The sequence below is a fragment of the Leptopilina heterotoma genome, unplaced genomic scaffold (assembly GCF_015476425.1).
Source record: "Leptopilina heterotoma isolate Lh14 unplaced genomic scaffold, ASM1547642v1 Lhet_142, whole genome shotgun sequence".
NCBI lineage: Eukaryota > Metazoa > Arthropoda > Insecta > Hymenoptera > Figitidae > Leptopilina > Leptopilina heterotoma.
In genome coordinates, this window is record NW_025110861.1 from 341,474 (window position 1) to 366,792 (window position 25,319).

The window sequence follows — 25,319 nt, forward strand, 5'->3', positions numbered from 1 at the left end:
TGGCGTTTAGATCAGCTGGATTTTGTATAGAGTGAGTGCTTGAGATGCTCCTCGTTAGGAAAAAGTACACCAGAATACCGTCTGCGTGAGTGAATACGTAAGTTTTTCAAAGGAAAACATTTTAATTGTTTTCAAAAAACTTTTCACAATTGAAAATTCAATAATCACTGACAACAATTGTGTTTTCAAAAAAAGCGAAAAAAATAACATAATAATGACCATGGTGAACATGAAGACGCAAAACGTTAGATCATGTGTTGAATGTTGGTTTCTAAAAAATTGCAGGCAACAAAAAAAAGTTGAATATTTTCATTTTTCTTAATTTCAAGTAAAAAAAAACAGTGCAAGAAGAGGTTTTCTTTGAATTTTCCAGTTATTGAGGGCGAATCCGCGATTCGTGTGTGTGTGACGACATGGCGAGAGGAAAACTCGAAAATAGAGCAAGTGATTTTTTTTTCTAAAATTGAGTGTTACGTGAATTTTTTCCCAATTTTTTTTTTATATGAAAAATTTAACTCATTGTTTAGTGATTATTTTTGTGGAAAATGATGTTGATGCCGTGTGCAAGCAATGCCGCAGCCATTTTTTTATTGCTTACTCAAGTTTCGTAATCCACTATATCAACTCCATATTTGAATTCAACAAGTAATGCAATCTAGTTCACTAAATTTTCAATTTACATTTCTTTGAAAATGTCAAATTATTCGGTAATATTTCCTTTAATTTTAAAATTTCAACTTGTTTTCCTCTTTTCACTTTCAGTAAATAAAAAAAAATCTTAAGTTCTCTTGCATCTTGTAAATAAATGTTTACGAAAAACAAATAGTTTTTTAATATAGAAAAAAATTGTTTAAATATTAAAAAACCGTTTTTAAAAGTGTCTTTTTTTCATCGCGGTGATAGTGCATAATGCAAAAATATACAGACGACATGCATTCAAAAGGGCGACGCCATATTTAAAGTTCCTTTTAAAAACCAAAACATCGTGTGTTTTGTTTGGATCGTGATTTCTGTTGTGAAAAATTTCTCGTCTATTTGAAGGGTATTTTTTATTTATAAAAATTGAATCGAAATTAGTGTTGTGTGTTGTGAGAATTGTTGCGTGCTTAAAATGCAGTTTCTTGGAATAAACGGTAGCCATTTTGTCGCGCATTGTTATCGTATAAACAAGGCTTGCGTATATATATATATCTACATATATGTGCAGTCACCAAAAATACAAACGCATCCAATATTAGTTGAGGAGCGAGAGAGCTCTCTTCATTTCTCGCGTGACGTGTCTCCGGTTGGTGATTAGTTGGCAACGGCATCGATCTTGCACCAATAGTGCACTAGTTACATAGTAAACGAAAAGAATCTGTCACGACGAGATTCACGTGATTTCTTATTGAAAAATTGCGCGTTTTTTAAAAAAAAAACACTACTTACTCTAAAATTTTTTCTAGTTTTTATTCTTCCTTTTTCGTCTTCCTTTTTTCTTGAACAAGTATTTTATTACTTTGAAAATATTTTCAAATTTTCGAATAATTTCGAAAGGGGAATTTTTTTGCATTTTATTATGATGAATTTTTTCTCTTCTATTTTTACTACTTTTGATAATGGACATTGTGCCTATTTAACCTATTTAATATATGCTGTGTTTTTATTCTTAACGTCATTAGTGACAAGATGAAAACCTGCAGATTTCATCAAAGTACTAAGGTGTGATACTGTGATTTGTATAAAATTTGATAAAAATAAAAATGATAATGAATATAAAAAATAAGTTATCAAAAATATTTCAAGATATTAATATTCTAAAATACAATACTTGGAAAGGCTATTAAAGCAGCAGAAATATTTAATTTGTTTATATTTTCGGAAACATTTTATTTTGAGGAAAGATAACCTCAAAAATGTGACAGTTCATAAGCGAAATTTTCTCTAAAATTGAGAAAGTCATTGAAAAATTATACATCAAGTTAAATATTTTTTAATTCATATTTGAAGTGTAATTTATGCGGTTTATGATAATATTTATAAATCACTTGTTGCTGAATAAATATTTCAAATAATGTTCATTATAAAAAGGGTGTTGTTCACTGTTTTTAAACAAGCAATTTTTAATTAAATAATAGTTTTAAAAAGCAATTTATAAGTTTAGGCATAAAAATTCAATTTTGAAAATTTGAAATATCAACTTTTTATTTAATATTTACAAAAATTTCAAATTAAAATTCTATATTAATAATCTGCCTATTTTTAATTCAGTTATCTTTATAAATAATAAAATTCTTCTCGAAAATTCAATTATTATTAAAAATTTTATTAAAATTCTTGGCAAAATTTCAATTATTTTCAAAAATATTTCTCAATTGAATTATTTCATTAATTTAAAGAAGTTACAATAACAATATTCTTATAATATAAAATAATGATTTTATCACTCTGTCATCTTCAATTATTATAAATTGTTGAATTTCAAAAAAGAATTTTGAATAATTGAAATGTTTGTAAAATTTAATTCCAAATAATCGATTTCCTTCAATTATTTTATTACATTTTTTGAAAATCAACGTTTGAAGAATTTTAATTGCAAATTTGGAAAATAATTGAATTCTCAAAAATTTTAATGAAAAATCTTCAAGCGTAAATTTAAAAATGAAAATTATTGAAAATTTACTTCTAAAAATTATATTAAAATATCTTTAAAAAATTCATTCCTAGAATTTTTTTTCATTTTAATTTTTTAAAATTCAATTATTTTCAATATTTTTTCAATAACATATTTCCGAAAATCATATTCAAAATTTTTAATTAAAATTCTTCAAAAAATTAATTAGTGTTTTTTTAAATTGTAAAAAAATTATTTTAAGAAATTTACTTACCTATTTTCGAAAAATTACATCACAATATTTTTAAAGAACTAATTCTTAGAATTGTCTTATCATAATTTATGAAAATTCAATTATCTTCGAACAAAGTAAATTAAAATTTTCTAATAATACTTTTTTTAGATTTACTAAAATTTCGGAAAAATCATGTTCATATAATTATAATGAAAATTCTTCAAAAATTTGATTATTTTTATACATTTTTTGCAAAAATTCAATTATTTTTAAAAGATTTTACCAAATTTCAATTATTCGGAAATTTTTCAATTCTAAATAATTAAAAAACTATATTATCTTTCAAAAGTTATTTGAAAATATTTAAAAAAAATTAATTTTAAGAATTTCTTTATCATAATTTGTTAAAATTATAATTATAATTATAAAAAATTGAATTTTTGTATTTAAATAATTGAATTCTGGAAGAACTTTCGGAAAATTATTAAAAAATTGATTTAAAATAATTTATTTAAAGATGAAGTTTAGTTGAAAATTATAGAAAATAATTGAATTTTAAATTTGTATTATTTTTAGAAATTAATAAATTCCATAAGGTTTTAAATTAAAATTTCTAAATTTTAGTTTCTGTGAAAAACCAAATAGGAAGTATTTAAATATTTATTTAACAAAATTATTCAAGTTCTAAATAATTGAATTTAGAAATTCAAGTCAGTGAAAGGTCAGGGAAATATAAAATAAAATTTTTGTGATAACGCTGAATTAAATGAATGACTTTTTTGTGTTTTAATGTCGATCCAAGGCTTATATTAAGAAAAATTAATTAAACAAAATTGTTTTTAATTAAAAATCATAATTTAATTTAATATTCCAAAACATAAATTATAAATACATTTTGTGGTACTATTTTTGCAAGAAAATTTTAGAAATTATTTTATGTTCCATAATTTTGCAATATTAAGTAAATTTTTCTTTTAATTTGAAAATGATAACATTTTAACAAAAAAAAAAATGTTATAAAATCTTTGTAACTTTCCTTTTTTGAATCCGAAATATAGATCGAAATATTTTACTTCTTGCATACAATTTTATTAAAATTTTTGAAAATTCCCTAGATGTTCTAAAAGTTTTAAATCAAGTTTTTGTTTCTAAAAATTATTATTTTTTATAATTGAATTTTTTTAAGGAAAAAGGGGATAGGAATCAGGGGAAAAAATCAAAACACTGAAAGTCAGGGAAAAGTCTGAAAAAAACAAAATCAAATTTTTGTGTCAATCTTGTCTCATATTTATTATTATTATTGATAAAATTTCTGAACGATAAGATTTTTCAATTATTTTCATTTTTATTAATATCAAATTTAATGGTTCCAAACATCAAGTAATTAAACTTTTAGTTCGAATAATATTTTAATTAAAAAAATGCTTCTTCATTTTTCTTTTTACTTTATTTTATTCTATGGATTTAAATTGTCATGATATTTAAAATTCTGACTACTTGAAACAAAAAATGATGTGTATAAATTTTCAAATTACAAGCATTGTTTGTAAAAAAAAAGTATTAACTTTCAACTCGTTGATATTTGATTTTAATTGAAATTTGAACGTGAATGTTGCAGTTGAAAGAAGAAGAAGAAGAAAAAGAAGAAAATTGAAGAAAAAGAGTGAAATAATGGCACCAGACAGGCCGGATACAACAAATATGGAAACTGCCGTTGGTTTGACAGTCACGCACGTCCTTGACTGTGGAGAAGCTATTTATTCAGTGAGAGACGAAGACATTGCGACTGAAGGCAGCTCCATTGACGAGTTGAACGAGGGAAGTCCACGAAGTGATAAATCCATGAAAAGCAATCAGTCCGATGATGATTTGACATCTCTTACTTGGCTTCATCAGCAAAATCTCCTCAAGAGTCTCGAAATTTCTAAATCTTCCAAGAGCGCAAAAGAAGAAAATGTCCTCAACAACAATATTTGCGATGATCTCTCGGAGAATACAAACTCTGTTTCCAGTCTTGATGAAAGCTATTCAACAGGTACAATTTATTATTCCATCTTCTTCTATTCATTATTCTTCCCTTCGAATTATTCAATAATATTTTACCTTCTGAATATTTTTTATTTATTAATACTGTCATTTTTTCAAATAGGATTCAATCCATTGAATTTTGTCTAAAAACAATTGCGTCAGCTTTATTAACAAAAATTCAACATTTATGTGGGTGATTCTCATGAAAGCAAATCGTTTTTGTTTCAAAAACTTTTAAACTTTCCTGAACCTTCTTTCAGAAATAAATTCTAAAGAGGTTCAAAAATTAAAAAGAGTTGCGAAAAATTAATTTCTAAAATTTTCCTTGCCATTGTTACTTTAAAATTCTTCAAAACTTCTTCAAAAATACAATTATGTTTCAAAATAATTTTTAAAAGTAAACAAATAAAATTAATTTCAATGAAATTTGACAAAATTTTCAATTGTTTCAGTTTTTTAAAATTATTTTCAGAATTAATTTTAATTACAAAAATTTTTATTACATTTTTTCAGGAAACAAATTCAAAATAATTTTTAAAAGTAAACAAATAAAATTAATTTCAATGAAATTTGACAAAATTTTTAATTGTTCAGTTTTTTAAAATTATTTTCGGAAATACAATTATTTTTAAAAAAATTTTAATTAGGTACATTTTTTCAGGAAACAAATTTAATCTGAATTTCTAAATTAAATTATTCAAAACTTCAACATTTTTTGTTAAACAAACATTTAAAAACTTATTCTTATTTATTTTTCCACAAGAATTAAAATTTCAAATAATTTCAGTGAAAAACCTTTTGAAATTTAATTATTTCTAAAAATAGCAACTGTAATTCTTCCAAAATTCAATTATTTTTTAGAATCTTTGAATAAAATTATTCAAAATTTTAAGAATTTTTAAAGAAAAATAATGTAATTAATAATTTTTTAAAATAAAAATTGTAATATTTTTATACTTTTGCTTCCCTTAAATTTTCAAAGAATTTAATTTAAATATCTTTTAAAATTTTATTAATTCCTAAAATTCCTGTTATGATGCTTCAAATATTCAATTATTTTCTAAAATTTTAAATGAAATATTTTTTAAATCAATTCCTATCAGAATTCCACTGCGAGAATTGAATTATTTAAATAGAATAATTTTTGTAAATTCATAAAATAATGTATTTAGAAAAATAAAATTATATTTGTAGATTGTTTCTAAAGATGAAAAAATAAAATTTACTTTAATAAAATTTTACAAAATTTTCAATTGTTTCAATTTTTAAAAAAATTATTTTCGGGAATTCAATTACATCTTCAAAATTTTAATTACTATTTTAGTATAAAAAAACTAAAAGAAAATTGAATTTTGATAAGTTACAAATGATTGCAAAAATTCAATTATTTTCAAAAGTTGTAAAATTATTAGAAAAAATTCAATTATGTTGACAAATTTTTTAATATTCTCGACAAAATTTCAATTATCTATTAAATATAATTGAAATTTTGTCAAGAATAATAAAACTCTTCTCCGAAATTCGATTATTTTCAAAAATTTTAATACAATTCTTGGCAAAACTTCAATTATTTTTAAAAATTTTCCTCAATTCAATGGTTTTCAATATTTACTATTTTAAACAAATTTTCTAAAAAGAATTCAATTATTTTCAAAAAATGTTGATAAAATTCTACGCAAACATATAATTATTCTCATAAATAAATAAGGAAAATTTCACATGAATTCAATTATTTACAAATTTTTTATAAACTTCTTCACAATAATTCAATGTTTATAAATAATATTTTAGAGATTAAATTATTTTCATAAATAATAAAATTCTTTTTATGAATTTAATTATTTTCATAAATAATCAAACTTATCGCAGAATTTAAAATATTTTTAATACCATATTAATCAAATTCCTCGAAAAATATAATTATTCTTAAAATTTTTTTTAAAATACGTCGAAAGAATTCAATTATTTAAAAATTTGTTGATATAATTCTTTATAAGAATTCGATTTTAAGAAACATTCAATAAATTATTTATTTTTGCGCCTATTTAAATAATTGAATATTCTAATAGAAATTTATTTAAAAATGAATTTCATTTAAAATTTTAGATAATAATTGAATATTTAAAACATTACAGCGTGAATTTTTAGAAATAATTGAATCGTGAATTTCAAAAAGGGCTCAAATCATACTTTTAACTAAAAATTCTGTGGAATTAATTTTTTTGAAAAAGTTTAATTGATTTTTTTTTTGAAATTACCTATTTGAAGTTTTTATTTTCTAATATTTATTTAATTTAAGAATTTCCGAATAATCGAAATTTCGTAAAATTGAATTGTATTCAAATGGAATTGAAAATTCCCAAAGAACTTTTTCAAAAATTATTAAAATTTAAAGCAATATCAGGGAAAAACAAAATTAAATTTTGGTGACAACTCTGAGTCGACTTTTCACTAATTCAAATTTAGGAAGTAAATAATAATTGATATTTGACAACAAATTTTGATTGTAAATAATTATTTTTGAAATAAATTAGTAGAATATTTTTAAATTTTTTGTAAATAAATTTTAATTGTAGATTAATTTTTTTTATTAAAAACGTTCAACAAAAAGTAAGCTTCACGAAACCTAATAGTTATTGTGATAATAAGTTTAAACAATAATAAGTATCACAGCAAATGAATGTTTCGAAAAATTACATTTTACTTATCTCGATTTCGTTTGGTTTTTTAATAGTTTTTTAATTAATTTTAATATATTTTTGTTTGCTTTACTAAGCAAACATTCATATGTTTAGTTCGATCGACAAAAAAAAATTGAACCCTGTTTTCTAACAGTTGTAAATAAAATTCAGTTGATTGAGTAAATAATTTATTCGTATTGTCATGAATTTAGTATAATAATAAAATAATTGACGAATAGAAAGAAATTTTTTTCATATTTTATGAAAGTTATTGTGAATTTTTCTTTTCTTTTGCAGAGAGCAACGGCAAGAGTCCGAATTCAGTGCAGAGTCAATCGGCAGGAGGGAGAAATCATAAGGTATCACAAATTTTCCAGGAGAAAATATTCTTTGACGGTGTTCCAAGTAATCACTCGAAGATCTCGTTGAGCAACAACAATCTTCCAGTCTCGAATCGCATGAAGCATCCAACTCATATACCTTATGATCCTCAATTGCACAAAAATAGTAAACCACCCTATTCATTTTCGTGTCTCATCTTCATGGCGATCGAGGACAGTCCAGTGAAAGCCCTGCCAGTTAAGGAAGTCTACGCTTGGATTCTCGATCATTTCCCGTATTTCAGAAACGCTCCGACCGGCTGGAAGAACTCGGTTCGACACAATTTGAGTCTGAACAAGTGCTTTCGAAAAGTGGAAAAGGCCTCAGTGAGTTTCGTTTATTTTTAGACTATAACAGCACTCATCTATTAAAAAGCTACTGTTTACTCCTTCTTTTACGGTTTCATACTATTTGGATACTTTTTTTAGTTTCGTGCTACTGAAAGCTACTTTTTTTTTTCTTTTTTTCTTGAGACCTGGCGCAACTTTAGACCCGCTGAGCATTTAAGCTAGAAATTTAATATTTATTTTTTCTTTACAATAATCATAAATTCAAAAATTTTCTATTTATGTTGTTTTTTTAATCAATTTATGTTGTTAAATATCAAAATTTCGTTACTAAATTTAACTTTCTCAATCAAATTAATCTACTTAATTCAGTCAAATTTTAGTCTATTCAAATTTAACTCGATCCAAATTTTAAACTATTACAACTTTAAGTGGTGACAAAAAACTTCAATTAATTAAAATTGAAGTACAATAAGTATTTTAGTGTGCAAAACATGATATTCAATATTTTTTTATTATTATTATTATTATTATTATTATTATTATTATTATTATTATTATTATTATGCAAACTCCAAAATTTTTTATTTTCAAATATAAGCTTCAATTTTTGAATAATTTAAATTTTGAAATTTGAAAAAATCAGTAAAGTACATAATTAATTATTATTGTTTATTATTTTCAAAAATTTTAATAAAATTCTTCGCTAGAATTTAACTATTTTCATTTTCATAAATAATACAGAGTGTCTAACGGTCAGGGAATGTCAGAGAATTTCATTAAAAGCCAGGGAAATATATAAAAATTTATACAAAAATTAAAATTTTTGTGAGTAAAAAATTTTTTTAATCTAACAAAACTTAGAAGATTTTTATTATCGTTTCTTTCAATGTTAAATTTTAAAGAAATTCGGTTTTTTGAATAATTTTAAATATTTAATAATTTTAAATTTTTTACCAAAGGGTGAAGACTATTAAGTAGTTAAAGTGTTTTTGAAGAGCCCAAAAATAGTGAAGCTAAATGCCATAAAAGAGAAGAAAAAATGTTGAATTTTAAGAAATTCGGTTTTTCGAATTTTTAATAATTTCTAATAATTTTAAATTTTTAAGTAAAGTTTGGAGACTATTAAATAAGTAAAGTGTTTTTGCAGAGCCCAAAAGTATTCAAGCTAAACGCCATAAAATAGAAGAAAAAATAATTAATTTTAGGAAATTCTGTTTTTCGAATTTTTGATAATTTTTAATAATTTTAAATTTTATACCAGAGGGTAGAGACTATTAAATAAGTAAAGTTTTTTTGATGAGCCCAAAAATAATGAAGCTAAATGCCATAAAAAAGAAGAAAAAATGTTGAATTTTAAGAAATTCGGTTTTTCGAATTTTTGATAATTTTCGATAATTTTAGATTTTTTACCAAAGAATTGAGACAATTTAATAAGTAAAGTATTTTCTAAAAGCACAAAAATAATGAAGCTAAATGCCATAAAAGAGAAGAAAAAATCGGTTGTTTCTATCATTAGATATTAATTTATTGTTAAATATGTCAGTTACCATATTTTTGTCCCTAGGAAGCAGAAATAAAATTAGTAAAAAGTCAGGGAAAAGTCAGGGAATTATTTTCTTAATCCTTGTTAGACACCCTGTAATAATATTCTTCGGAAAAATTAAATTATTCACATAAATAATAAAATTCTTTACAGGAATTCAAGTATTTCCAATACAATTTTAATTTTTCACAAAAAGATTCAATTATTTTTTTTCATTTTTAATAAATTTTTTTCGAAAAAATGCAATTTATTTTCTAAAATTTTAATAAATTTTTGAAACAAAAGTTGAAAAAAATCCGTTGTTTAAAGGACCCCGCACTCTTTGTACAGTTTAATTATTTTCAAAATTATCAATTAAAATTAATAAAAAAAAACTGCAATATTTTCAAAAAACTTAAAGAAATTCTTCAAAAAAATTTAATTGTTTACAAAAATTGCAATAAAATTATTTATAAAAACTACAAGATTTTCAAAAAACTTAAAGAAAGACGTCAAAAAAATTTAATTGTTTACAAAAATTGTAATAAAATTGTTGAAAATAATTAAATTTTCTATCAATAATTTTAATAAAATTAAAATATTTTAGGTGAACTTTTCTTTTTGTTTGAATTAATGGATTCTCGAAGAACTTTCTAAAAAATTATTGGAAAAAAATTTATTTTTAGAAGAATTTTGGTTAAAAATTCTAGAAAATAATTGAATTGAAATTTTGAAATTAATTTTGAACAAGTTACAGGAGCAATTTTTATGAATTATTGAATTTTAAAAAGATTTGTAAGTGGAAATTTTTGAAAATATTAATTCCTATGGAAAAATAATAATTAAATATTTATCTAAAATAATCTAATGATACGATTATTAAAGATGTTTGGAAATAAATGTATTACAAACATGAGTTTTGTTTAATATAATCATTTTTAGAGTGAATCAGAATATTTTTTTACTGTCAAAATTCTTTCTGGAAATGAAGAAAAAAGTCAGAGTTGCCAAATAATTCTGAAAGAGTTAGCAGTAAAAATTTAAACTAATTAAAATTTCCTTTTTCTGAAGGTCAAATTCGTTGTGATTTAAAGCTCTTTGCAAAAGTTGCATCGACTTTGACATTCTCTTAAAAATACTTTTTATTACTTTTTTAACTAACGAGTGCTAAGCTTGCTGTAATTAAAAATAGTTTCTAAAGATTATAAAACTTTTGTTCCATTGTTGAAATATTCGTTTTATATTTTTACACTATCGTCAATAATTAAGTGGGACACTCTTTTCTTGTCACTGCGAAAAGTCATTTATTTGCTGAACTATGCAGATATTTTAGAAAAAATATACGATTCGAAGCAGTGATAAGAAAGAGTTACAGTGATGTCTCCACTTTATTATGGACGCTAACCTTCGTTGCAATATTGGAACGACTTTTTTATGTTTTCTTTTATTTATTGATTATTTATTTATATATTTTATTGATCTTTTTTTTAAATGAAGAAGGAAGGGAAATTAATTTGCGAATATTTTTCAGAATTTGGGAAAGGGTTCGTTGTGGATGGTGGACGCGCAGTACCGTCCGAATTTGATACAGGCGCTGTCTCGCGCCCCCTTTCCTCCGCCGACTGCTCAAAATATTTCGTCGCCCGAGAAAGTGTCGAGGAAAAGTGTGAGCACTCGACTTCCCGATCCCGTTCTCTTCCCCTATCTCTCAAAAAGACTCGCGTCAAGCAATATTTGCGACACACACGAGAACGAGATCGACAGTGATGTTGACGCGGCGGCGGCTGCGATGCTTTCTTTCAAGCACGGACCTATTATTTTAAATCACAATAAAGGTAAATAATTAATCATGTTTTTTCACTTATGGCTAATTTAATTTCAGAATTCTGCAGGCCAACAACATTACCGTCCATAATCCATCTTAAAAGAACTTCAAAATTAAAATTTATTTTTAAGGCAAACAAAAAATCGCAGCAAAGTTAAAGTTGAGATTTTATTGTTTCTTTGGCGAGGCAAGGAAAAAATTTCGAAAAAATTTGGCATTAGTTGCACTGTTTTTGGTAAAAATTTTGCATTATTGGTCGAAAGAAACTATTATCCCGATTTGGGGCACCAGCTAAACTCTAAATCACAAATGTTGTCCTTTTTTGAAGTACACGAATTGAAGTATCCTTGGGAACAACCAATGCGCCGAAATTTGTTCCTTGTAGAAGTGGAACGAAAAATTAATGAATCATTTAATTGTTTATTAGATGCTTTTTATGACAGGAAGGCTTTTTTTAAATGATTTGAATGCAGTGTTTATAACGGACGACCGTTACATATAAATTGAATTGAGGTCTCATTGCTTGTCTAGATCGGAAGAGAAAGTTTCCGGACCAGGAAAAGCTCGTTCCGGTAATCACAAGGAGCTCTAGCGAGGATCATACATACAGTTGCATTACTTCTATCAAACTCGAGAGGTACGGATTTTATTTACGTATCTCTTTCAGGGCTGCTAAATCTAGAAATTGTCATGCATTTTTTTTAGTCAGAAAAAACCTGGAGACGTCTGGAAATTTTATGAAATGGATTTAAGAATTTATTTCTTGAACTTGAATCGCGCAAACATGAAAACATTCATTATTTATTATTTTGAAGATAAAAATCATTTCCAATTTTTTGAATTAAATTCTTTGAAGAAGTAATTAGTTTTTTATATAGACTAAAATTTTTTTTTTAAACTCAATTATTTTCGAAAGCAGTTAGTAAGAATTTTTTAGAAGTCTACTTTTTTAAACTTTTTTAATACTTTGTATTATTCAAAAATTCTAAAAAATAATATTTTGAAAGATTTGCAGTTCAAATTTCATAAAAACTTTTTCAAATGGTTTTACATTGAAAGTATTTCGAAATTCTAAGCAAATAAAGAACAATAAGTAGGTATATAAATATTTATTTTACAAAAATGATTGAAATTTAAAAGATTTAATTTGGAAATTCTGGGAAAAATTAGTTTTTTGAAAAATGGAAATTAACATTTTTTGAAGATATACTTGAATTCCCGAAAATAATTTTTAAAAAATTGAAACAAATGAAAATGTTGTAAAATTTTTTGAAATAAATTTTACATTTTAAAGAATTTTATTCTTACGTCTTTAAAAATGATCTGTAAATTGTAATTTTATTTTTGTAAACATATTATTTTATGAGTTAACAAAAATTATTCTATTAAAATAATTCAATTCTCGTAGTTGAATTCTAATAAGAATTGATTTAAAAGAAATTTCAATTAAAATTTCAGAAAAATAATTGAATATCTACAGCTTTTTAACAGGAATTTTAGGAATTAATTACATTTTTTAAAAGATTTTTAAATTAAATTCTTTAAAAATTTAAGGGAAGCAAAAGTATAAAAATACTTATAATTTTATTTTATAAAGTTATTAATTACATTATTTTTCTTCAAAAATTCTTGAAGTTTTAAATAATTTTATTCAAAAGTTCTAAAAAAAAATAATTGAATTTGGAAAAAATTACTGTTGTTGCAATTTTTAGAAATAATTAAATTTCAAAAGGTTTTTCATTGAAATTATTTGAATTTTTAATTCCTAGGGAAAAATAAAAAATAAGTTTAAAAATTTTTTTTTTTTTTAAAGTATTCAAGTTTTGAATAATTTAATTTAGAAGTTCCGAAAAAATTTGTTTCTTGAATAAATGTAATTAAAATTGTTTTAAAAATAATTGGATTTTAGAAAATAATTTTAAAAAATGAAACAATTGAAAATTTTGTCAAATTTTATTGAAATAAATTTTATATTTTAATGAATTTTATTTGTTTAATTTTAAAAATAATTTCGAAATAGGTATAATCGTATTTTTGAAGAATTATAATTAAAAATTTGAAATTTAATGAAGTTTTAAAAAATTTAGATAGAAATATCTTGGCATTTTCTACAAGCTTTGTTAAATTCATGCTTGTAATTCTTCATAAAGAAATTGATTTTTTGCTTTTAAGTAATTGAATTCTCAAAAAGCTTACTGGAAATTATTTAAATTAATTGATTTATAAAAGAAATTTACTTAAAACTTGTATGAAGTAATTAAATTTTTGATTGATTATAGTAGTAATTTTTTTTTTTTAGAAATAATTTTAAAGGTTTAAAATTTTTAAAACTTTATTTCCTGGGAAAAAGTAGAAAAAAAGTATGATTTAAATATTTATTTACGGAAATAATTTAAGTTTTGAATAATTAAATTTCGAAATTAAAAAAAGTTGTGGAAATTAAAAAATGAAATGTTTGTGACAACACTGAATAAAATAAATGACTTTTTTGTACTTCTAAATCGTCTAAAACAATTTTTTTTCAATCTGAAGCTTGAAATTTATTTTCGTTGAACGTTTTTATATTTTATAGTTATTTATAAATTTATACATTTTTTGTAACTTAAAATTCAACCAAAAATGATGGTACTAATGAATTATGACTTAAGAGACAAGAAAAAGTAATTTTTCCCGATAAATATTTGATTTTGAATAATAAAAAAAAAAATGCTCTTTTCCCCACAGCAAAAGATGTTCAACCACAGAATCTTCAGGAGCGGATTTTGACGAGCAGAGAAAAATTGCCGAAGGTGCGGACGCACTGTTGAATTTGGCTGGAGTCAGCAGCACAGTATTGAATCAAAATCGAGCGCACCACTCTCAAAATTACAGTGGAGGATCAAAAACGGAAGGAGGAGCGCCCAAGGCGAAGAGGAGATCCACCAGCAACAACGACTATTCAAACAGTGACAAGCGACGTCGACGCTGGAGAGAGTGGGGCGAGGGCAACCGTTACCTCAAACAGGTCAAGGGGTAATATATCATGTCAATTCGTGGCAGCGCCAAAAACTTCTCCCTCTTTTTCCCCCCTTCATTACTTTTTCAATCGTCAAAATCTTACCCTAATTTTCGAAAACATAGGAAAAACAAGATCTGCCTAAAATAGTTGCTTAAAAAGAGAGAGAGAATTTTTTTCTCCGTTGTCCAAAATCCCTTTTTAAAAAAAAAATTGTCCCACGTGAGGAAAACATTTTACATCTCACAACCGCACTTTAATTCCGAAAAATCGTTAAAAACTTCGGTATTGGCGGTTGCTCAGGGTTTAAAACTCGCTAAATGCCAAAATGAAAAAAAGAATAAATAATGAAACAAACAAACAACCGTAGCACTAAACTTGAAGCAATATTAGAGTATAAAGAAAAAAAAATCAGTAAAAGATTAATTACTTGTATATCAATATATATATAAATAATAATAGAGATATACAAAAAAATATATATATATTATAAATAAATTATGAACGAAGTAGTCTAAATAATTCGAGTCAGGTGTAAATGAATGGAAAGGGAAAAGAAACGCAACTGGCGTACTGAAAGAATTTTTTTTCTGTCAATTTTTGACAAAATGTTGCGAATGATTAATAATATAGAAATATATTAATTCATAGAGAGTTTAAATATTGATGATAGATCTATATTAGATTTTCTTCTGTAGATATTGTATAGAGATACGATTGATAACTATTCATTATAAAAAAAAAACAAATTTATAATATATTTAAAGAGAATATATTTAATCTATCGTGTACGCGCGAATTTATGCAGAATGATTATTGAATCTGTCTCTCGATTTTCCGAGATATTTTTCTTATTCTTTTGTATTGAAAAAATTTATTCTTATTCTTAACTAGATGTTATCGAATTAAATCTTATTTGAGAGAAGGCACACGGGGCAAATTTTAATTCATGGGAATTTAAATTGCAGGCCTAGGATCTTTATCGACTATTTTTTTAAAGCCAACTTTTTTCGACATATTTTTATAAATGATTTTTTTGATTTATAAATATTGCAAGAAAATACCACTTTTTTGGTATAAAACGCATTTCATTTCTATTTTTATAGAGAAAAAATAACAATAGTAAAAAATTTCAAAACAACAATTGTTAAAAATATTAAACAATTTGTTTTAAGATAAACAATTTCTTGAAACATAGTTAAGTTTAATAAATAATTAAAATTTTGTAAAATTTTATTGCTAGTAACCTAATTCTCTTTTTAAATATTTCATTAAAAAATTTTAAAAATCAAAATTTTGAAAAATTTTTATTGAAAATTTAAAAGTTAATTGAATTTTTAAATATTAAAATAATAATAAAATAAAAATTAAAATAAAAATTAAAATAAAAATAATAAAAAATTTCGAATTGAAATTTGAAAATTAGCTCTGAAACATTATTTTAATAATTATTAAAACATTATTGAAATATTAAAAAAGAAAATTTGTAGAATTTTTCTTTTTGAAATTTAATGAAAATTTTTCATTTTTTAAAAAATATAATTTTTCTAACAGTTTTTCTTTAAATTTAAAGAAAAAATTAAGAATTATTTGAACAACTTGTGTAGAAATCGACAAAATATTTCTAACAACTTGAATGTCAGATATTTTTGATTAAATAATTGAACTTTTAAGTACTATTGGAATAAATTTGGTAATGAATTTAATTCTTTAAAATTGAATTCCTTTCCAAATTTTCAATTAGAATTTTTCAAAAATACGATTATGTTTTGAAATCATTTTTAAAAGGAAACAAATAAAATTCGTTAAAGTATAAAATTTATTTTAATGAAATTGGGCAAAATTTTCTATTGTTTCAATTTTTTAAAATAATTTTCGGAAGAACAAATATTTTTAAAAAATTTTAATTACATTTTTTCAGGAAACAAATCTTTTCTGAATTTCTAAATTAAATTATTCAAAACTTCAATATTTTTTGTTAAAGAAAAATTTTAAAACTTATTCTTATTTATTTTTCCCCAGAAATTAAAATTTCAAATAATTTCAATGAAAAACCTTTTGAAATTTAATTATTTCTAAAAATTGCAACAACAGTAATTTTTCCCAAATTCAATTATTTTTTTAGAATTTTTGAATAAAATTATTCAAAACTAAGAATTTTTGAAGAAAAGTAATGTAATTAATAATTTTTTAAAATATAGATATAAATATTTTTATATAGTACTTTTGCTTCTCTTAGTTTTCAAAGAATTTAATTTAAAAATCTCTTAAAAACTTTAATTAATTTCTAAAATTCTTGTTATAACGATTTAAATATTCAATTAATTTCTAAAATTTTAACTGAAATTTTTTTAAATCAATTCCTATTAGAATTCAAATATGAGAATTGAATTAATTATATAGAATAATTTTTGTAAATTCATAAAATAATGTAAAATTTTCAAAAATACAATTATATTTATAGATAATTTTTAAACAGGAAAAATTTAAAGTATAAAATTTATTTTACTTAAAATTTTACAAAATTTCAGAATTGTTTCAATTTTTCAACAATTATTTTCTAGAATTCAAGTAAATCTTCAAAAAATTTTAATTACAATTCTTCAAAAACCTAATTTTTTCAGAATTTTTAAATTAAATCTTTCAAATTTCAATCTTTTGTAAAATAAATATTTAAATACTTATTCTTCTGTATTTGCTTAAAATTTCGAAATACTTTTAATGTAAAACCATTTGAAAAATTTTTTATGAAAATTTGAACTGCAAGTCTTCCAAAATTCAATTATTTTTTAGAATTTTTGAATAATATTATTAAAAACTCTTAATTTTTAAGGCAGCTAATAAATTAATAATTTTTTATATTTAAATATTATACTTTTACAGCAATTAGAATTTCAAAGATTTTAGGTTAAAAACTTTTTGAATTTTAATTATTTCTAAAGAATCCTACTTTCACACTTCTAATTATTTTCTAAAGTTTTGAAATTCTTTCCTAAATCAATTATCAGAATTCAATTATTTAAATACAAAAATAAATAATTCATAAAATAATTAATTATTTTTAAAAATTGCAACTGTACCTCTTTATTGAGTTTTTGAAATTTGGCTTAAATTTTCTTACTTCACTTATTTTATTATTTACAAATTAACTGTCAAACTTTTGACATAAAAATTTGAACTATAAAGAATTTTAATTACAAATAAGAAATCTCATGATTTTTCCGAAATATTAAGTGTAAGAAAGTAGAATTCTAAAGAATTTTAATAATATTAAAAAATTAAAAAAAATTATATTATAAAAAATTTCAATAACTAATTATTATTGAAGAGAATTGAATTTAAAAAAATATAATTTTTAAAAATTAGTTTCGTAAAAATATTGTAATTTAAATTTACTAAAAGAATTTCAAAACTTTATTTTTTGTGGAAATATAAATGACAAGTATTTAAATATTCATATAAAAAAATTACTGAAGTTTCGAATAATTGAATTTAGAAATCAGTGGAAGGTCAGGGAATTAAAAAACGAAATTGTGACAACACGAAATAAAAGAAAATTCTTTTTTTCGCCTTTTTTTCTATTTTTGAATCGACTGACACTTTTTTGCGCCTTAAAAGTCAATCCAAGGCCTGAAATTAGTAAATTTTGTAAGAAAGAAATTATTTTTAAACAAATTGTCCCCTTATGAATGATTGACAAACTGACAATTACAAATGGGTTGAAATTTGCCCTCCTTCTCTCAATAGAATGACATTGTTTTTTATTACGTTAATAAGAAATTTTTAATTCTTCGTTTTTCATTAAAAAGAAAATTTATGAAAAAAAAAATTATTGATTTTAGTATAATAATCAAATTATTAATTGAACAATTTTATCAAATTAACATTAGGTAGTTGTATTAAATTTTCAAATGTTTATAAATTTAATATTATTAGAAATTTTCGTCTTTACTTTTTAATAATTAATTTCTATTATATTATCCAAAATCGGAGAGAAGAAATTGTTTTAAAATTTTATTATATTATAATAATAATAGTAACGTAGTAATAATATTTTGAGATAAATAGGGACTGAAATAAAAGACAAAAGTAGATAGAAGGTGAATTTTTATTATATTGTAGTTTTCGAGAGACGCGTCAAATAATAATTTTATACCAAAGATGAGGCAAATTCAATTGTAATTCTGGATAAAGATTGACATGACAATGTGTGCGAAAATTTTATCATAAAAAATGAAGAAAAAAAAAAGTTAAACGATTATCACACCGTCGTTAGATGATGATAATAATAATAATTTTTAAACAAAACAAAAAGTCGAGATAAAAGTATCGTTTCCCCCTTTTTTCTACTCTCTGTGGCTTTTTTTCGAGATCGATTTCAATTATATATATTAATACGCTGTATATATATGATAAAAAAAAATTAGGGTCCGTGAGGCGAGAGCAGAAAATTATAAAAACTCGAAACTCGCTTCTAGATTTATTTTTCACTTTGGCTGGCGATTAAAATAAATGCCGACTTATTTTTGTAAAATATTAAAGAAATATGGTATTAATAAAATTTAAAAGGAAAAAAAAGTGAATAAGAATCAAATGAGAAGAAACGAGGGAAATTAAAAAAAAAAGAGAAAAATTGAAAGCTAGAGGTGAGTCTTGAACTGCGAGCCTTGTAAGTGTTGTGTAGATTACTATTAGAGAAAAAAAAGGTATATTTTTACAGGGCTCCGCCCGCGTGATACAAGCTCTTCCTATAACTGTTTTTGGTATAAAATTTATTATCTTACACCATTTTTAAAATTATCAATGTATAATGCACTGGGATTTAATGTTACGATTCGTATATTAAATCTCTATCATTTTTATCGGTGAAATCAATTTTCAAATTGATGGAAATTTTATATTGTTTTAAACAATGTTTTTCAAGTCTTCAAATTGAAACAAATTTTGTAATTTTAATTTTTTTCAGAATTGTCCTTTTTAAATTTGTGCGAAATCTACTTTTTTTCATTGCCGCAAAATAATCTTATCTCTAAATCTAAATTAGTAGAAAAATACTAATTAAATGACGAAGATTCGATCACCAAATGATTAATTTATTAATAATTTTACTAATTAATTTATTAATTATATTTTAAATATTTAATTTTAATATTTTGCATATTTTTAATTTTATTAATAAAATTTAAATTTAGAAATAAATAAATTTCGTTCATTTGAATTATTTTTTAGAATTCAAATTCGTTCAATTTTAACAAATTTTTAAAGTTTATAAAAATTTGTCGAAAATGAAAGAAACAGAGTAAATATTTTAATTGCAGACCTCGGATAGAATTTTTGAATTTTTTTTTAGAAATTTTTGTAAATAATGTAATTTTAAAAGGTTTCATTTTGAAATTTTTGAATAATTTCTATTAAAAATTATAAAGAACTTAGCATTTCGATGAATTTTAATTCAAAAATTTTCATAAAATTAGTTGAATTCGTGAATAAAGAATTTAATTCAAAAATTTTGGAATAATCAAAATTTCATAAAATTGAATTGAAAATAATTGAATTTTAGACATATTTTAACTAAAGTATTTTTTAAATATAGCTTTGAATAAAATTTCTAAATATTATTAAAAATAATTGAATTTGAGAAAAATTTTAGTTAAAAATTCTAGAAAATAATTGAATATTGAAATTCTTGCAAGAAATAAATTTTACATAATTTATATTAAAAATTATAGACGAGTTAGCTTTTTAAAAAATGTTATTTAAAAAATTTTTTTTGAAATCAATTGAATTTTTGAATAATCGAAATTTCCTAAAATTCAATTGAAAATAATTGAATTTTAGACGTATTTTAACTAAAATTTCTTTTTGTAAAATTGAGTTCACAAAAAAATTTCTGAAAGTTATTAAAAATAATTTATTTAAACAAAAATTTTAGAAAAATTCTAGAAAATAATTGAATTTTAAAAGAGATACAGTAGAAATTTTTAGAAATAATTAAATTTCAAAAGGTTCCAATCGGATATTCTTGCAAAAAATGAATTTTAAATAATTTATATTAAAAATTGTAGACAAGTTAGTTTTTTAAAAAATTGTATTTCAAATTTTTATTTATTTATTTATTTTTTTTTAATCAATTGAATTGTTGATTCAAATTTTCGAAGAATCGAAATTTCCTAAAATTCAATTGAAATTATTTGAATTTTATACTGTATTTCAAGTTCCCAAAGATTCGAGGCCTATAATTTATTTTTTTAAATATTTTTGAAAATAATTGCAGGATTTCTAAAGAATCTGAAACTTTAAATACAAAAATTACTTTTTTTAATAAAAAGAATTTTTAATTAAAAAACTGTTTTTAAATACGAAAATGTTTATTTTTCTCTTATTAAAAAAACGTTTTTGAATTTAGAAATTTAATGATAATTTTCGTTGAAATTAAATTTTCTGAAATTTAGTTAATTTAATTTTTTAATGACTGGAATTTTTAATTCGGATTTCTGTAGAAACCTTGATAACCAAAAAAAAAATTAATTTTCCAATTATTAGAGAAAAATAGCTTTCGCACAATTTTAAATTATGGTACTGTAAAAAATTGAAAATTTTTCGAAAAAAAAATGTAATGAGAATCCTTTTTTTAACCTTATAAAAAATTCACAAACATAAAAAAAATTGTTACCTAAAAGTGTAGAAAAGAATGCCATTTAAAATGTTAATGTTTAGAATTTTTTGTTGTGTTTTTGTCAATATCTGAAAAACAATAATTCAACACTTAACATGAAAGAAAAAACTCAAAGTAGAAAATTAAAACATCAAACGCAGACTGTGAAAAATTATGAAACGATATTTTCTATTTTATCTTTCTTGATTGAAATTTGCATAATTAATTTCTTTAATTTATGTTAATTGTACAAAAATTTAATTAGATTTCATTGTTATTATTATTGTTATATAATTATTATTAATATTATATTATCATTATTATTATTTTATTATTATAATTATTTTATTGTAATTATTATTATTATTATTATTATTATTTTATTATTATTTTATTATAATTATTTTATTGTAATTATTATTATTATTATTTTATTCTAATAATTTTTATCATTATTATTTAATATTACGTTCTGATAAAAATTTTAAGTCTAAAAAATTTTCATGATATAATGTGAAAATTATTAAATTTCAATAAAGAAATGTTTTTTAAAAATTAATATCAAAGAATGATCTTTTCTTGAAAAAATTTTGTGAAATTTTCATTTATTGATATTCTATGGTTCGTTTCGTGTTTGATATTAATATTAAAAATATACTTTGAGTTAAATTTGTTGAAAATAAATTTAAATTCGTATCAAAGAAAAATGTGACAAAAATTATTAATCGGAGCAAAAATTAGTTCAACTCAATATTTTATTTATTTTTCAATGACAAGAAAATAATTTAAATTCTAACTGTACTTTCGTAAAATGATGAAGAATTTATATAATTTTTAATAATTTTAAAAAATGAGCATAAAAAATAAAAAAGGAACAAATTAAATAAACTAAAAGTATTGAATAAATAAAATGGAAAAAGTTTCTTTTAATTGAAAATTGTAATTATTTTTTAAATAAAACTTTATAATATTATTTTTTTTATTATAAATTTATTTATAATGTTAAAAGGTAAAAAAATTTAATTCAGTGAAATTTTAAATTTCTTTTTTGGGAATTTAGAAGTTGAATCAACTTTTTGTTCTATTCGTCACATTTTTCTTTGATACAAAAAAAAATTGAAAAATTGATCTCTTTTTCAAGATCATTATAGAGCATTTATTGTATAATTAAAAGAAAAATTTTTTTTTAAATAAATTTTATTTACTAGTTTGTTCTATTTTTAAAATTTATTGTCTGCGTTTTTGAGAAGAAAAAAAAACTGTTATGTATTGTATTTTTAAGGAGAGAAAGAAAAACGAGTAATTTAATGGGCAATGCATTGGATTAGTGAAAGTGAAAATAATTGTTTTCGAAATTTCTTATTATTTCGACGTAACATTAACAAGATTTACGTGTATTAACTGTGATATCGTAAAGAAAAAAAAAATGAGTATATTGTTAAAGTTATCGCATCGTTATAGATATAATTTTCTAGTTTCGTAGTGAAACTTTTAATAGTCATATACTTTTTTTAGAAAAACAAAACACATCGTCTGGCATTCTTTGTCCGCTTCTTTTTCGCAATAGGCACAATTTAATAAAAAAAACGAAAGAAAAGAAAAGGAGAATTTAATTATTATTCAAATCGCACCGTAGATTTAAAAAAAAAAGTATACATTGCATATGTAAAACTTTTATCAAGAAGTGAAAAATGAAAAACACGCAATTTGGATGATTTATAATTCAAATTTTAAAAATATCTTCCGTTCGCTACGACTGAAGGTCCGTTCTTCCATGTAGCTTATTCTAAAATAATTGATTAGTGGCTGAAAGCCTTTATTGTCACACTAGAGGTAGTTAGTTGTTAAGTTAATTATAGTTGATATGTTAGTAACACCAGTAACATTTGATAATAGCTATATACTCTAATCAGCCGGTTTTTACTAATTCTTTTTCATTTCTCTCTTATTTTTTCTGTAATGAAGGCCGACAATTTATTGGATTTTTTCTGAAAGCGGTTGGAAAATTTAATTTTTCTGTATGTTACGGATTATTGTAAATTTTCGGTCATGATGTTTTTTTAGAATTATTTTTCGAATAATAATAAAGTATTCATTATTGCCCTTGTGTAATAATGAATACTTTATTGCCCTAAGGCAAGAATGGGCACTTTATTGACCATCTAATACGTCTGAGTTACATAAAATTATTTTTAGAATTTGCAATTAAAATTCTTCAAACTTAAGTTTGCAAAAGTTTTTATGAAATACTTTAACCGAGACCTGTAAAGTGAATGATAGTTAAAGTAATAACTTTTTGGTTGAATAACAAATTTTAACTCAAATTTAAATTATTTGTATATAAAATTTTTTTTTTATTTTTACAAAATTTTGACATTTTAAATTATTATTATTTATTATTTTATATTATTAATTTATATTCTTTTCTATTAAATTTTATCATTAAATTGAAAAATTTTGACTTTCATCAAATGCTAAAGAAATTCTATTTTTTATGAACTTTCTTTTTTACGTTGAAAAAATAGAAAAATTTCAGTTGCAAATTTTTATAAAATTGGAATTTTTGTAGGTATTATTTAAATAATTGAATTTTCGAAGAATTTTCTGAAAAATATTTTTAAAAATAATTTAGAGAAGAATTTTAGTGAAAATTCTAGAAAATAATTGAATATTAAAAGAGTTACAGTAGAAACTTTTGGAAATAATTAAACTTCAAAAGGTTTCGATTTGAAATTGAAAAAAATAAATTTTGAATTATTTGTGTTAAAAATTATAATGAACTAAACAAATTTAAACAATTTTTAAAAAATATAAATTTTAAATGAAGTATTTTTATGAAATTAGTTAAAAATTTGAAATATATATTTAATTAAATAATTTTATTTTAACTTAAATTATTTTTTTAAAATTGAGTTCTCAAAAAACTTTCTGAAAATTATTAAAAATAATTGTCTTAAAAAAATTTTTTAGTATAAATTCCAGACAATTGGTGAATATTGAAAAAAGTTTTAGTAGAAATATTTAGAATTAATTAAATTTCAAACGATTTTAATTGAAAATTTTGAATAATTTTTATTAAAAACTCTAAAGAAGTTAGTTTTTTGAATATTTTGAATTAAATTTTTTTTTTAATATTTGAGTTTTCGAAGAACTTTCTCAAAATTTATTAAAAGTAATTAATTTGAAGAAAATTTTAGAAAATAATTGAATTTTAATGAAGTTACTGTTATAATAAAATAAAATTTCAGAAATTGAAAGATTTTATTATTTCATGTCACAAAAAACAATAATATTAAATAATTCAAAAACGTTAATTTTTAAAATAATTGAAAAATTATTCAAAACGATTAAAAAAAATTTCCAAATTTATATTGAACTAATGAAATTCTCTCCGAAACTTGAAACTTTTAGAAGAATAATTATCAATTTCGAGAAAAAAATGAAAAATTTTCACTTCAATTTTGTGCAAAAATAATAAAATTTCCACTTTTATTTTGTGGGAAAAAATAAAAGAAAATTCTAACTTTAATATTGTGTTAAACTTAAAATTATAATAAACTTTGAAATTGTCTTAGTTTAGAAATTTTGAAAGTTATACCATAAAAAATAATTACGTTCACAACTGCTTTCAGATGAAATTCAGTAAATTAACAAAAATAATGCTTCTACAAATTGTACTGCCTTAAAAAAAAGGTTTTTCCCCTTTTTTCCAATAATTTATTTACCATAAATAACAAAAAAATAATAAAATTCAATTCAAAAATGAATGAAAGAACAAATTTTTCTTTTAATCTAAAATATAAAATAAAATCATATTAAAAATTTTATTATTTGGTTACTATTTAAATTTTTTTAACAATTTGGTTACTATATTTAGAATTTTTAACACTGACATCTACGCAAAATGAATTTAGAAAATTTTAGTAATTATCTAATTTGTACAAAAAAAAATATTTTAATAAGAGTAGAATATTTAAATTATTTATTTATTTATTTATGATATTTTTTTATTATATAGATTTATCTCTTATTGTTTGATAGTTTATGTTGAAACAAAAAGATCTAATCAAAAATGTGTAAAAAAAAGTCGAAAAGTACCTTAAAAATTTTAAAA

General features: G+C 21.7%; 1 protein-coding gene across 1 annotated transcript; it reads left to right on the forward strand.

The window, feature by feature from the left end:
• Nucleotides 1–15,006, forward strand: LOC122498101 (forkhead box protein N3-like). The gene is made up of 6 exons (XM_043605678.1): nt 1–97; nt 4,447–4,863; nt 7,835–8,244; nt 11,262–11,565; nt 12,087–12,192; nt 14,280–15,006. Exons 2-6 carry the CDS (start codon nt 4,500–4,502, stop codon nt 14,569–14,571), a joined length of 1,476 nt encoding a protein of 491 aa, XP_043461613.1. The 5' UTR covers nt 1–97; nt 4,447–4,499; the 3' UTR covers nt 14,572–15,006.
• Nucleotides 15,007–25,319: the final 10,313 nt, after the last annotated feature.